The sequence below is a fragment of the Embiotoca jacksoni genome, unplaced genomic scaffold (genome assembly GCF_022577435.1).
Source record: "Embiotoca jacksoni isolate LCO1_2020_lvr unplaced genomic scaffold, fEmbJac1.0.p SCAF_14, whole genome shotgun sequence".
Lineage (NCBI taxonomy): Eukaryota > Metazoa > Chordata > Actinopteri > Embiotocidae > Embiotoca > Embiotoca jacksoni.
Window position 1 is genome coordinate 3,143,685 of NW_027185274.1, and position 14,510 is coordinate 3,158,194.

Here is a 14,510-nt window from a genome sequence, read left to right on the forward strand (position 1 = left end):
CCGAAAAAAACCTGACGACCCATAGCTGATTCTTTTTATTTAAACCTCTTTTTGGTGACTTGGAGGTAGCAGAAACAAGTTGTCATCATGAAACTGATTTGTGACCTTTTAAGCTGATATAGTTAACTTTTTTGCAACTTTTTTCCACATTTGGAGACATGTTTCTGTCCCCAAGCTCAATGCAATCCCAAATTTACTCTCCTATACAGCTCTGTTTTTAGTTTCTAACAAATCTTGAGGGAAATATCAGCCTCTTTAGCTATTCAATGCTGCACTATGTTCACCAGCCAATGCTATGTAGCTGAAAACACCCATGCATACATCCCTATGTGAGTGTGTGTGTTTATGTGTGCACAGGCACTACCCATCAGTAAAGGAGTTTCCATGGACAAGTAAAGGAGCTGTGATTTGTCGAGAGACACACAGCTGAGCCCTGCTGTCCACGGCCAGCAACCATAGCTAATTTGAACAGACAGATTACAGTTTTTTTTTAACTGCAAGAAAGCAAATCTTTTGTGTTGTGAGTGTGTGTGTGTGTGCGCGCTTGTGACATTCCCACAGTAGCCCGTCTTTAATACAACAACCACTAGGCCTATTAAATATCCCCTGATCTGTGGCCATGGCATTTACTTCTCCCCCTCAATCCTTCCTTTCATCCCTGCTGCCAAACAACGCTCACAGCAACAACTGTCCTTTCATCGAGGCAGAGTGTGTCTGTGCATGTGCATGTTTGTGTGTATGTGTGTATCTTCTCACCATAATTTGGGGCTGAAAATCTTAACTTGAAAAATACACTCGCAAAAAAGAAGAAATTGCAAACAGGCTTCAAAGACAGGATTATTGCTAAGAAGCAAGAGAGGGCTCGGACGTTAGCCTGTACACTCAGAACAGGCCTGGCTGCTCTGTGTGTCCGTGTGGATGCATGTGCGTTGTGTGCAGATACTGAACTAATACATACACTCGGAGTGAGTGTGTATATAGAATATTTCATGTGAGAAAATGTAGAACTTGAGTGTTTGACTGTATGTCAGACATGTTCCTTTTATGTGCAGCACACTTTTTTCTGTGTTTTTAGTTTCTGCAGGCTTTTAATGTACAAAATGGAATGGAATGTGATCCCACTTGCAGTCATTAAAATTTATATTAAAACAACACTACACAGCTGGCTGCCATGTGCTGACACAGTGACTTTGTCCCACTTGCATGAGCTTATTTGAAATTAAGAACAAAGGGTGAAACATTTCCTCTTCTCTTTCACTATTTCCTCTTTGTTCTTTTATTCGGTGACCTCAATTCCTCTGAATTTTAAAACTGGTCCCCACTCTAGTAAAGTTGTCACTGCACTGCTAAAACTACCCATCTTAAGAAATTATTTAGACTAGACAGTGCTAATGTTAAGAGTTTCAGTTATTCCTTAAATCATTGATTTTCTTGATGCAAAATAAATTGATTTAGCTTTTTCCGTCTCGATGTAAGATCCTGATGTCTTTCTTTGAAATTCCTGACTCATATCCGAAACGTGTAAATTTATACAAAACCACAGGCGTGTGCTGCCACTTCTTTTGAGAAAACACAGATTGGAAGATTGAATATGAGCCAAACAACTTAACAGTTTTTGCAGGGTTCAGCGGCTGCCACTGAGCTGCTGCCAGGGTCCTCATTTGCCGCTGTTTATCACCAGCCTGCTAACATCGCGTCCAGTGGGATGATAAATGGCTGGACGCCAAAGAGCACATGAATCACCTTGTTAATGACAGAACAATGCATATTGCACATGGTTACATGTGAAGCCGCAGGCAGCATGCCTTCGTCTTTGATCGCATGTGCGGCTGCCCTCTCTCACAAGTGTAAATTGGATCTGTATTTATCTTGAGAGTTGTTTGTGTTTGTGTTGGTGTTGTTTTTGTTGTTGTTGTTGCAGCATTCAGACACTCGTCTTTACATTACTCTGGGCCTTCTTAAGGCTGCCATGACTGTTTTCTGATGTGCTAGGAAGCCTATTGGTTGAGTCACGGTGCTCTTAGTAAAGTGTTGTTGATCACACCAGCTAAACTTGACAGGCCAATTCCTCAGGGAGGGAAGGAGAGTCAGAGTAGGGAGAGAGAGAAATATTCAAAGGTGGGTAAAGAGGAATGGAAAACCTTGACAGTATGATTAGCACAAATGGAGAAAAATAAAGCATGCAGACTGCAGTGAGTGCCACAGATTCAGAGGTAAGCAGGAACACACACCAAAGTAATCACATACAAATAAGCACATCTGTGAACATAAAGGGAACCACGGCAACACGCACATACTGTACAAACTCAAGTGATCACACACAAACAACTGCATATGTGATCTGGATGTATAAGCACTGCACAGTGAGACTTGCCTGGAATCTTTGCACACACACATACACACAGACAGATATGATGAAACCTAACCTTGCCAGCCAGGTTTGCAGACCGGCTTGACATCAATGCGGACAGGGACACTGTGCAGGGCTCTCTTCTGGCCGCAGTCCCAGGCCGTCACCTGGATCTCGTACTGCTGCTGGCGGTCGTAGCTCAGCTTCTCTGTGTTCCGGATGTTACCTGGTGGGGAGAAAAGGTCAAGATCCAAGTCAACCCAAATAGCTTTTTAAAGCAACTCTTTATAATGCATTATAGGGCAGTGTTTCTCAAATGGCGGGGCCATTCTGGGTGGGTGTCGGATGTTTGCATAAAGAAATCACTGAGGAAGAAAAGTCAAACTACAGAATTTTGATGCCTGCACTGTTATGATGAAGGACATATGTATTCCATGATACAGCGTGCATGCAGTAACTGTTTGATTCTTGCAGTCGCTGTAAAATCAAAACTAAGGTCAGCAATTCAGTAGTTAACTCTCATTCAAATATTTAGATAAGTCTGCCTTTTTATTCAATACTGTTGAATTACGATTCTTGAAACTCGATTAGATGAGTATGCCTTTATATTTCATTGAGTTTTTGCCGGGGTTGCACTTTCATTTTGTTTATTTCATGTTTTGAACAGTACATGAAGGCATTGTGTTATCATGCACTATCTTTTGTGAAATAAATGGCTAAAAATAAATAAAAATATTTGGGGCATGGCTTGATGACGATGGCTGAGGTGCCCAAATTCTTTCCTATGGAAGGCCAAAGACTAATCTGGATGGAGGGCCATGGGCCAAAAATGAATGTTTATGTGAAATGGCATTTCATTAAAATGTCACATATTTTCGAGAGAATTATTATTCTAAATCTAAAATAAACATTGTGATAATTAAAACTCTACTCTTTAATCGATGTGATAATAATGAAATTATTTTGCAGAAATTATTGTCAAAAACAGTCATCCTGCCAATTTTTTTAAAAAATGTGATCTTGTCTGTGTCATTCCCTTGATCTCTAATGTGGACTGGCAGATCAAAGCTAGTGATGTAGGACACAATGATAGCGCATGGGCATCAGAGAATGCCATCGTTCTTTGTAGATAAGACGAAAGGTCAATGTTATTTAACAGGCAAGCTTAACAGCACCATACTGTAGATTCCTATAAAACTCATATTATGTACTGCAAAAAAATGTATGGTTTGTAGTCATTACGATTTAGATTTTACAGCACTTATAAGGAAAACAAGCATGAACTTGTCAAATGCTGGTGTGGGACAAAACAAAGAAGGTGCCGGTAAAACTTGGACCATGTACCCAATATTGGCCTGCTCTGGACTCAGGTAAAGTATGGGTCCTATGAAACAGCTGAGAACCACCGTTGTAGAGTAAGTTCAGTCCATGTATTTTATCTAATAATACATACTTAGTAGTTTGGTTTAAGTTTTAAGACCCTGAAAGCTAAAATTCAGCCAGCATTATGTCAGTAGGTAAAATGTATTTTCTGGTTGAAGTGGAAGTGAGTTCAATAAAACTAATTCTGAGCAGGTAGCTTCTGTCTTTTAGTACTTCAGTTTCACCGTACTTCTTCCTGTGTGCCAAGATTCCCCATCAGTGGAAAACCCAACACCTGTAATTAATGTAGGCAATTAAAGCTAATATATATGAGGCAGCTCATTAGGGGGGGAAGGGAAAGAGGGTTTGCACAGTTCTTGTCTTTGGCAATGAGTCTTTTTCACTAAGGACAGTTTTGACATTTCAAATTAGGGAAAGCACAGGTGTAAATAAAATTAATGATGGCTGACTTCCATTTAGCTGCTTCAGTTTCAGGGCCCGAGGGATGCAGTCACAACACATTGTGAGACTAAATGTAGCTCCTACATAGCTGAGGCAACAAAAACCTCCAAGACTCTCAGGATTTTGGTCTGAGAGAAACACGCACTCAACACTTCAACAGTAATGAATTCCTGAAAGCATGTTTAGACTGTGGGATAATTAATATTGCTGAATATAAACAGGACCTTACTGGCTTGTGTTCATAGACAGTATTTAGTTTCTGGGTATGAAAAGTGAAGCTAATACAGAAGTGCAATAGCTGAGATCCACTATGGGCAGGCTCCAAAAGATTTCCATTCAAAAAACATCAACTTCTATCATGAAATACAAACCCAATACATTTGTTTAATTATAAAGTTGTCTTGCCAACATTTTGGTGTTTTACAAACAGTGTAAATTTCTATTTCTGTTATCAATTCCACCAGTGCATTTCGTCCTCTGACATGTCAAGATGTCTGTTGCGAAGGAAGCATATCATTGAGCTGAAAATCTACAACAGGAAGCATGTTCTAACGACTCTAAAACCTTCAATCTGTAATGAGGCTATTGGTTCAGATCTTTGCTCACAGAGGCTGATGTCGTGTTGAACAAGTGAAGTGGTTTGGGAGTTTATTATAAAACAGAAAGTAAAACATTTTTGTGAAACATTAAAAATCCCCAAACCCAAATCTGTGTGCTGTAAGTGTGAAACAGTCTGGAGTTCCTCAATCATCAGTGTTTGGAAGACTGACTTTATAGAGTCATAAACGGGCTGTGTGAGCTTTTACAGCTAAATGAGCTTAATTTGACTGCAGTCATAAGCAGTGTGAGACATGTTTTGTATTCAGCGCTACTCTTTTAAATGTGTTCTTAATGGATCTGATCTGCGGTCTGATGCCTGGAAGAAACTCTTAAGACTTTAGAGTTTACCATAAACTATAGAATGTATGAGTTGAGTATATGCTGTACTCTGTCTCGGGGAAAGTAAGCAGATATTTTTAACTGTGTGTCCACTCTATAAGCTTGTGTGTCTTTATGGTATTTTTGACTTTCTAGCTAACACACAATGTGTATATGCTGTTTATTTGCTTACACAGCATGTGTGTGTGTGTGTGTGTGTGTGTGTGTGTGTGTTGGCGTGTGTTTGCTTAAAGCAGTAATTGGCATTACATTTTTTAACCCTCGTCATATGTCATTGTCAAATTAACTGTGATGGCTTAATATAATCATTGTAACAAATGAGATCATAGTGGAGATGACAGGTAGCCTCTATCTCTCAAAGTGGTTTGATTAGTGCTCGTGTTTCTCAAAATTGAGAACCCGTTACCATTAAATCCCTGTTGCTTCTGGACGCAGAGACCATGTTGGTACTTGTTCCCCCCTGCTCACCTCCTGGGTGTTACTTTTCAGAAGGTAATAAATATCCCACCCATTCCACCACTACTGTTAGCCCTTGAATGGTATCATTATCCATCAGAAGTGGGATTACCATTGTTCATGGTTCATGGTGTCATTCGCTAAAGTCACTCCTTCTTATTAGTTTTCGAGCAGTCCATCTGAAAATAATCCCATCATTAATTACATATTAGGTCTCAAAAAGCAGTTGGGATAAGGAAAAGTTAATGGGTGGGTTTAAAAAAAACTCAAACATGGTTCTCCTGAGTGAAAATTCTGTGTTTGTTAATCCAACTATCCCCGAGCTCTTTTCTACGTGGACTTCATCACTCTCTGTACTTCACATGACCTCCGACAAATGACTTCCTTCTTCGACCGATCTTCGCTACCGGAATGTTTGATGCGATGATCTTATATAAAGAAATGCATCAAAATGAACGTGGCAATGATTTTGACCTGTTATACTGTTGCAGTCAGCACCTTAAAATAATTGAATAACCCATATGTCTCTACAGGATGTTCAGCATACAGACCACATTCAGGCCCCCGAGAGTCTCGTGGCTCGTTGGTAACCATGACCCATTTTCCAAGCCTGCGTTGTTTCTCATGCTGCGCAGAGTGCATGAAGGGAGCTCTTGTAGTCTTAATGTGTCTGTTAATATTTGATGAGTCTTCCATTACAGACGCTTGACAATGCAATACACGCAGCCAGGCCTGGGCAGGGAGGGGGCACCCTGACGGAGAACACTTGTCGGGTATAAAGTGCATTGAAAAGAGATGCTATTAGCCCTTATTGGCTGCGGGTTGAAACATAGCTGGAATGAGTGACTGCAACTTCTATTACAGCGGGGATGCTTCTTGAGGTTGTTGCATTGTGGTAAGAGAGGTGCAGAGGGAGCTGAATGTTGATCATGTGGTATATTTGAATACGGGTGTGTGAATAGGAGGATTCATATGAGGACGGCATTGTTCGCCTTCCCGTTCTCCTCATTGCCCATTCTCTGTCTTCCTCTCAGCTTGTTAAAAATTCCTTTCCTCCTCCCTCTCACTGTCCAACCTTCCCATTCCCTCTCAGTGCACATCATCGTCTCACTGTTTTGCAGCCTCATCCCATTTACCTGTTTGCTGCCTCATCTGTTGTGCTGCTCTTTCTCTTTTTTTCCTCTCACACACACACACACACAGACAAGTATTAAATGCACACTTACACACTCACACACTCACACCTTTCTGCATGACGGAGGTTCCTATTCCTGCTCCTTCAATTACTACATCAACTTATCCGTGTCAGCAGCCTGTGCGTGCTGTGACTGCTGGTGAGGGTGGCTAGCTAGTAAATGACTGCTTTACCCTCCAGCTCACTCTCTCTATTTGCTTCTCTATCAAAGCACCATAAACACACACACACACACACACACACACACACACACACACACACACACACACACACACACACACACACACACACACACACACACACACACACACAAAACCATCCCTGCATGTGTCTGTGCGAGTTCCCTCCATCATCCCTGTATAATTACCATCCAGTTTTTACAACAGAGCATTTCTTACCTAAAGCTGCTTAAACCCCCTTTGTCTTTGTTTGAAGGACAATGCTGCCATTAATCCAGGGTGTCAATAAATTGCATAAAAACACTGAAACCAAAAATATCTTATCTCCCAACAGTTTCTTACTTTACTAAAACATGGGTCCCACAATGTTAAATGCTCGAACAGGAGGAAATATAGGCTGTTTTTTAGGGACTATTTTCAGTCTTAGAGTTGAAGTGAGTATGACAATGAGAGTGTTTGTGGGCTTTACTCAAAATTAAATACAGCGCCCATGTTGATAGTAATGAAGGATCATCTGGTGCAGACGTGTAGTTTTCATTCGCCATGTAAGCAGCATAGATGTAGTGATGATCATGTTGCTTGATTGTCCACATTTGAGTCCAGAAACAAATATACTACTGAGTAAATTGCCTTGATATTTTACACAGACATTCATTGTCCACAGAGGATGAACCCCTTTGATTTAATGATCACCTGGCATTTTCTTCAAGTATGACATTAAGGGTTTTAAGTTAAATGTCCCTCTAGGACAATAGTAACTTTAGTTATACTGTACATACATTTTTGTTTATTGCTGATTACTTGCAAAACTACCAGCCTCGGTACTTTGTGTTTAGTCACAATTAGCAAATGCATGCTAATATCTTAAACTAAGGTGAAGGGCATGGCAAACATTTTACCAGATGAACATCTGCTTGTATTGTATTTGGTCCTGCATTCAAATTATTTACCGTGTTCATGAGAAGAGTCCATATGAACGCTTCCCTCAAGTGGTATTCACAACCTACCTTGAAACCTTGACATTTTTTAAAGGTCCAAGTTCTCGAGGTGTGACATGTTTGCTGATATTGTCAGATATGGCCATGGAAATTCATTTTTCATTGGATGAAAAGTTAATACACTGTAATTTTAGTCGCAATTTAATTATATGTCTTCTCCATAATATTGTCTCTATATGTCATCACGCCTTTGCGTTTCCTGCATTACATTACCTGACTTCTAGCTCGCTAAATTGTTAGCCTCTCTGGCTTTTAGTCACCGTCCATGTTGCCGTTGCCTAACAGCGGTGTTCTTTTGACTAAACCACTTGAGTGCCGAGCACACCGTGCAAATGACATGTCGTAACCACAAGCTCACAAATTTCATTTGAAGGCAGCATGGCTGCCTGATGTTAGCATTTAGCTCATAGCATTGTAAAGCCGAAGTGTCAAAGAGGTCGCTGAACTTTTGCTGGATGTGCAATGCACCATCCCTTGGCAAAGTAAAGCATCACTTTGTAACATGGATACGGCACTGTTTATTGATAAACAGCAAATGATTGCTGCATTGATTTGCTAGCTGTAAAATATTTTATTATAGGCCACACTGCAAGGTTTTGGGGTTTGATAAACCTTGAGTTTCATAAATCTGTTACCCCAGTCAGATTTCCTGCATCACATTTCATTGTCTCAATTGTTCCAGAAGCAACACATCCCCACCAACACAGGGCTGATTTGTGCTGTAACGCCGACTAGTCTTGTTAATGTCGATGGCACAAGGGAACAACCTGTATGAGGCTTCGAATACAAAAGCAATATCTGTCTCTTCGTGGGATTTGCTGACAATTAGAATATCACCAGCCTTATCCTTTATGTTTGGTTTATCCCAGCCACAATTTACCACTTACCACCATCCCTTATCCTGTTTTACCACTTAGACAGATCTCACTCTCACAGTCAACCTCCATTTTCCTCCCTCCCTCTTCCTCTCTCCCTCAGGCACTTGAGTTCAAGAGCTCTCATAGCCTTTTTCTCAGCGGTCAATGGCTGAGCAGGAACCCTTCAAATGGAGAGAGAGCGCTCCGGCTACAGCCTCTCCCACGTATCATTCACAGTGCAGTTTGGCCCAAACCTTACCCAGTCAGCCTTTTTATTGCAACACCTCAGCAGTCGCACACTCTTAGCGGTCGGCAGCAGCAAAAATCTAAACAGTAATGTCCCTTTCATCTGAGCAAAAAAACATATGGGTGTAGTCTCAGCAGCACTAATCTGCCAGTTGTATTTATGTAGCTTGTCTAACAGCGATACAACACTACAAGTCTAGAGTTAAAGTGTATGCCCAAATAATATATTAAATCCTTTCTGACTTTGTGTGAAGTACCCAGCAAATTGTGAAAAGAGAAAAGGTAAATTTGACTATTTGGAGATATGAATGTAACAATAGTCATGGACATCCATATTAGGAAAGTCACAGAGGTCAGTCTATGTGACAATCAAGAACGGATTTGTTTTCTTGGCTATCTCACTTTTTTATTGTGTGTGTGAGTTATGTTAACATAATAATCTCTACAAATATTGACAATATATAATAAACTATGAAGTAAAAATATGAACCAGCAACTCAGTAAAGTTAAGTACATTTTTGAGGGTGTCTGAGAGTGTCAATGGATTTTTCTTAGTCTTTATCTTCGTCTCTGTGTGTTTTTTTTAATGTTTGTGCGAGCATCGACTTCTGTGATCTGATTTGTGGCGAGTGATGGCTCTCTGGGCAAAGCTTGACTTTGTCCTTGGAAAGAGCAGAGAACAAATTTTTACCCTGGGGAGAGACATCTGTCAGCGTATTAAGTTTAGCTACCAAAGTATGCAGATATGTGTATGCACAGTATGAGAGAGAGAGAGAGAGAGTGTGTGTGTGTGTGTGTGTGTGTGTGTGTGTGTGTGTGTGTGTGTGTGCTTCTGCTGTGGGTGTGAAGTTTATGTATACTTTATACATCGACTTGATTTTTAGATAGTAAGTGTCACAGTGTTATGAAATAAATGTTATTTTTTTTGTATCTTCCATAAATACAATGAATTGCAAATGGAGTGCAATAGAAAAAACAAAAAACTTTAAAGTTGATCTGGAAGATTTTCTTGGACTTATGGGAAATCATTGAAATAAGTAAAACAGAACTGCTGTAAGATGAGACAGGCTGAGAGAAAGTCAGTTAACTAAAAATTTTATTGACAGCTTTTCAAAAAAACACTTGCAATGCACTGGATGTCACAGGCTGTTCATAGCGAGGAGATATAACAGTTTTTTTTGTGGCAATTACTAACATATCTGTGGATGCTGTTAACATATGTCCCCCCTCTTCTACTCACCATTGCGATCTATAGCAAACGGTGTGTTGGTGGTGGTGATCTGGTAGTTACAGATCTGGCTGTACTGTGGGGAGCAGTCCTGGTCGGTGGCCTCCACTTGCAGGATGCTGTCGTAAATCTTGCCCTCTGTCACCGCTGCTCGGTACTGAGGTTCCCGAAACACCGGAGCAAACTCATTCACATCGTTGACTTGAATGTGAACAACTGCCCTGCAGACAATAGGGGGAGAAGAGTGGGCATTAATATACGATGGTATCATCTGCATAGAGTGTTATTAGATTAATGACAGTACTTTTATATTGCCTCAGGGAGACAAAACACATTTTAGAAGGTGTAATTTGCTAATAAGATTTAGATATTAGGTTATTCTTGACGAGTGTCTAGTCTACTGTACATGGTACAATAGAGCAGCAGCTGATAAGGAAGCAAGCATTGTCAAGTATAGTGAAGAAGCAGAGATGAATTTGAGGGTGAATCCACCAAATTTACACATTAGATTTAGATTGCATGGTATGAGGAGTACTTCTGCAGTGCTTCTTAACTCATCACAGTCATCTTAGCTCAATGTCTGACAAGTTGGGTCGGGATTAAAGAAAATACATTAGTTGCAGTTGCAGTATAGGAACGGTGCAGGGTTAGGATCTTGACTCCACAAGATGTCTCAGCGTCTGCTGCTTCAATTTCTACCAACAAAGTCCTGAGGGAGTCTCCCAATTTCAGTGAAGAGCATAATTAAGTCACTCTAGTACCTTAGAAGACATTTCAAATTATCCAATACCTATTCACCATTGCCTGCATGTTAATAAAGTTAATTATTCATGTTTTCATTCATTATTTAGCTCAAACACCACTCATGTTGACACTTTATTTTTTAAGTAACTGTCGGTCAGAAAAATAACATTTATTTACAGTTCGTCGTCTTTATTTTCAAGAAAATAAAAGGGAGACCAAGAACAAAGAACAAAGTGACTTTATAAATGGGAAGAAGTCATGTGTGTCTGTATGCTCGTGTTACATTGCACCTAAACATCTCAAAGCCCTACCTTAAATGCCTTCCAAGGCTAAATACTGTACGTCTTGTGATGTCCAGAAAGAGACAGCACTGGGTGCAGAAATGTAACACCTTCTTTGTTTTAAGAAACAACGAGGTGGAGATGAGTTTGTGTTTTATGGGATTAGCTGGTGGGTATGTTAATGACGGTGAAATCATCCTTTTAAAAGATCCCGTAAACATCTCCCCAACATGTGGTCGCTTGGAGATGGAGACTGGACAACAAAGAGGGAAGCAGTGGGGAGGCAGAGCTCGGGCAGAATGGATTTTCACACTGCCATATCTCTCTCTGTCACAAGTATACAAACACAGGCCATGGTTTGTCTTTGAGGCTGTATACACAGGCGGTTTAATAGTTTGATAGAACACACAAAGACGTAAACAACTGGTGGGAAAACAGAAAGGACAAAGGCAATGAGGAAAAGCAACTAACTACGTAACTAAGTGTGTTTACTCAAGTTTACTAAAATACAAACAGAACTTTGTTTCAGTATTTCCATTTTTACTTCTTTTTGACTTTTACTCTATCACATTTTGATCCTTCAAGTCTTAGTTTGAGTATCAGTAACGGTGACAACAGGCACTGATCCATCATCATGTTCTGAGTGCATAAAAAAACCACTTATTAGTCAGTGCACCATGTGCTTTTCTGTTCCTGTTGAGAGTCAGCTCGCAGCAACCTGCTCGTTATTTCAGAGTTACACATTTGTTATTCATCCTCAAAAGCTCTCATGCATTTTATCAGACATGTAAGCATGCATAACACACAACCGTAAAAATAAATACCAACTGGCAAATTATTCAGTGATGATGAAAATATGGTCAGAAGCAGCTTAATAATGAAGCATTCACCCAATAAATCATGACATATGTCTCTTCTATACGTGATATTACAGTTGCCATTAATTAGCTTAATTAAATTTTATAGGCAGCGGAATACAGACATTCACCGTTTACATTCCCAAGGTGTTAAATGGGATTGCTTTGTCACAACCGTTGGCTTAGCTGTACACAGAAGGTACCTTATGTCTTTTGCGCTGTGACGTTGTGGGTCGAAAAAGGTCATGTGACAAAGAACAAAGGGGGAAAAGTCTGTATAGGGAGGAGGGCAGGGGTTGTTGAATGGAATAACCCCAGTACTGTCACTCGGGGGATCAGTGTTTGCATCCATGATTGAGCAAAAGTCAACATGGATTTCTTTTAAATAACCCTAACCATGATCTTTTTCTGTAACCACAACCTTTTTGGTGCCTAAACATAAGGCCCCGCATGTGTCCGTATAAAAGGCACATACATACAAGGTGCTGTGCACTTTCTGAATCTATATAAGACGTGAACAGCTTTGATAAAAGGACAGTGTTTGATGGCCTGGGAGTGAGAACAGGTTGTTATATTGCACATTTTCAAAGCAAATATTGACACCAGACAAGCATTTTAAATATTCAAAAAGAGACCTTCACCATAATCTTCTACAGACATCCAAATAACACAAAGAAATCACGATGAAAGAAGCTATTCTGCATAATAGCAGTAACTGTTATCTACTTTTGCATGGTGAATTTTGCTTTTATTTTAATTATTTGTACTTCTACTGAAAATAAGGAGTCTGAATAAAACTTATGTAACCCCAGGTACAGAATACACAAATGAACATTCACATGACAGTGATTAATTACTGAGCTTTAGGATTAGTGGGATGTTAATGGTGATGCTAACAGCGGTAAGAGATGGTGAGAAGAAGCACTGACAGATGATGGTAGCACCAGTGTGCGCAGTAAATCCCTCAGCCAGCCTTGTTTTGTCATATTAATGACACTCTCTCATAAACATTACCCCCCTGCTTCGCCACACTCCCCAGTGGTGAGGGAGCGAACATATGTTCCACTCCTCTGGGGCTTGTATAGATGGACTGAGTGTGTTGTGTGCGTGTGTGTGTGTCATTATGTATTCATGCACACAAATGCATGATATATAACTAAATGCAGAAACTGCAAAAATATCTGTTTGTGTGCATGTGAGTGTGTATTTCTCTGCTGATGGCTCACATCTGGCTGAAGCAGACGCCTCACTCTCGAGGGTAATTGTGTATGTGTGTGTGTGTGTGTGTGTGTGTGTGTGTGTGTGTGTGTGTGTGTGTGTGTGTGTGTGTGTTAGTGTTTTCATATTGTTGGAAGATTGCCAAACCGAGCCCAAGGCTGCATTCCCTCCCTGTGCCAAGCCTCAACTCATAAGCAGGGGTCCACCAATGAGTCAGAGTGACACAGAAAGACAGCGGGGGGTTAAATGACCCCGTGGGTTCAACCATGATCATAACACCGCTAAACAAAGTGGATACAAACAAGTGCCACGGGGACAGTTATTTTAAGAAAAGTCAAAGGTTAAACAAACTACATCACCCCAGTGCATAAGAAAATACAATGAATACTCTCCTTGTCATCAAGTGTTTGTGTAAAACAGCATCATATAAAGGCCCCAGTGTGCTGGATAGAAGCAGTGGCACATGGCTTTCTTTAACATTAGTAAGATGGCATCAAACTGTCTGCTATACATTTAGTTAAATGGTCCAATAGCAAAAGATTCACATCACTGTAAGTTCAGATGCTGCCCCCCTGTTCCCAAGCTGTCATCATGTCAGTTTAACTCTAATTAAACTCTAGTCTGCAGTACCACTCCATACACTTCACTGCTAAGGCCGGCTCCATCATTGGCTGCAATCTGGACAGCCTGGAAAAGGTGGTGGAGAGGAGGACGCTGAGGAAACTATTATCCATATTGGATAATCCTGACCACCCTCTCCACCACCTGCTGTAGGGACAGAGGAGCACTTTCTCCAAAAGACTCTTCCAGCTCCGCTGTCACAAGGACAGATACAGGAGATCATTCCTGATCCAGGAGATCATTCCTGCCCACTGCAATAAGACTGTACAATAACTCACCTCTGGTCAAATCCATCACACAACAATAACACCGTTGTCTGTTTTTCTTGGTTGTTTAAATATAAAAAAAAAACAACAACAACAACTTTGCACTATTATTTAGTTAGTTTTAATTTAATTATTCTATTTTATTGTATATACCGTGCATTTTTATATTTAATATTTTTTACTGTTATTTTATTGCTTTCCTGTATCTATAAATGCTGCTGTAGCAAAAACATTTCCCCTTGGGGATTAAT

General features: G+C 40.3%; 1 protein-coding gene across 1 annotated transcript in view; it reads right to left on the minus strand.

The window, feature by feature from the left end:
* LOC138197027 (calsyntenin-2-like) overlaps positions 1 to 14,510 on the minus strand; it is a 271,940-nt gene that overhangs the window by 91,502 nt on the left and 165,928 nt on the right. The window contains exons 4-5 of the mRNA XM_069147486.1: positions 10,285 to 10,493; positions 2,427 to 2,576 (exon numbers count right to left, since the gene is read on the minus strand). Of these exons, the coding sequence (XP_069003587.1) occupies positions 2,427 to 2,576; positions 10,285 to 10,493 (359 nt within the window). The remainder of the gene's footprint in view (positions 1 to 2,426; positions 2,577 to 10,284; positions 10,494 to 14,510) is intronic.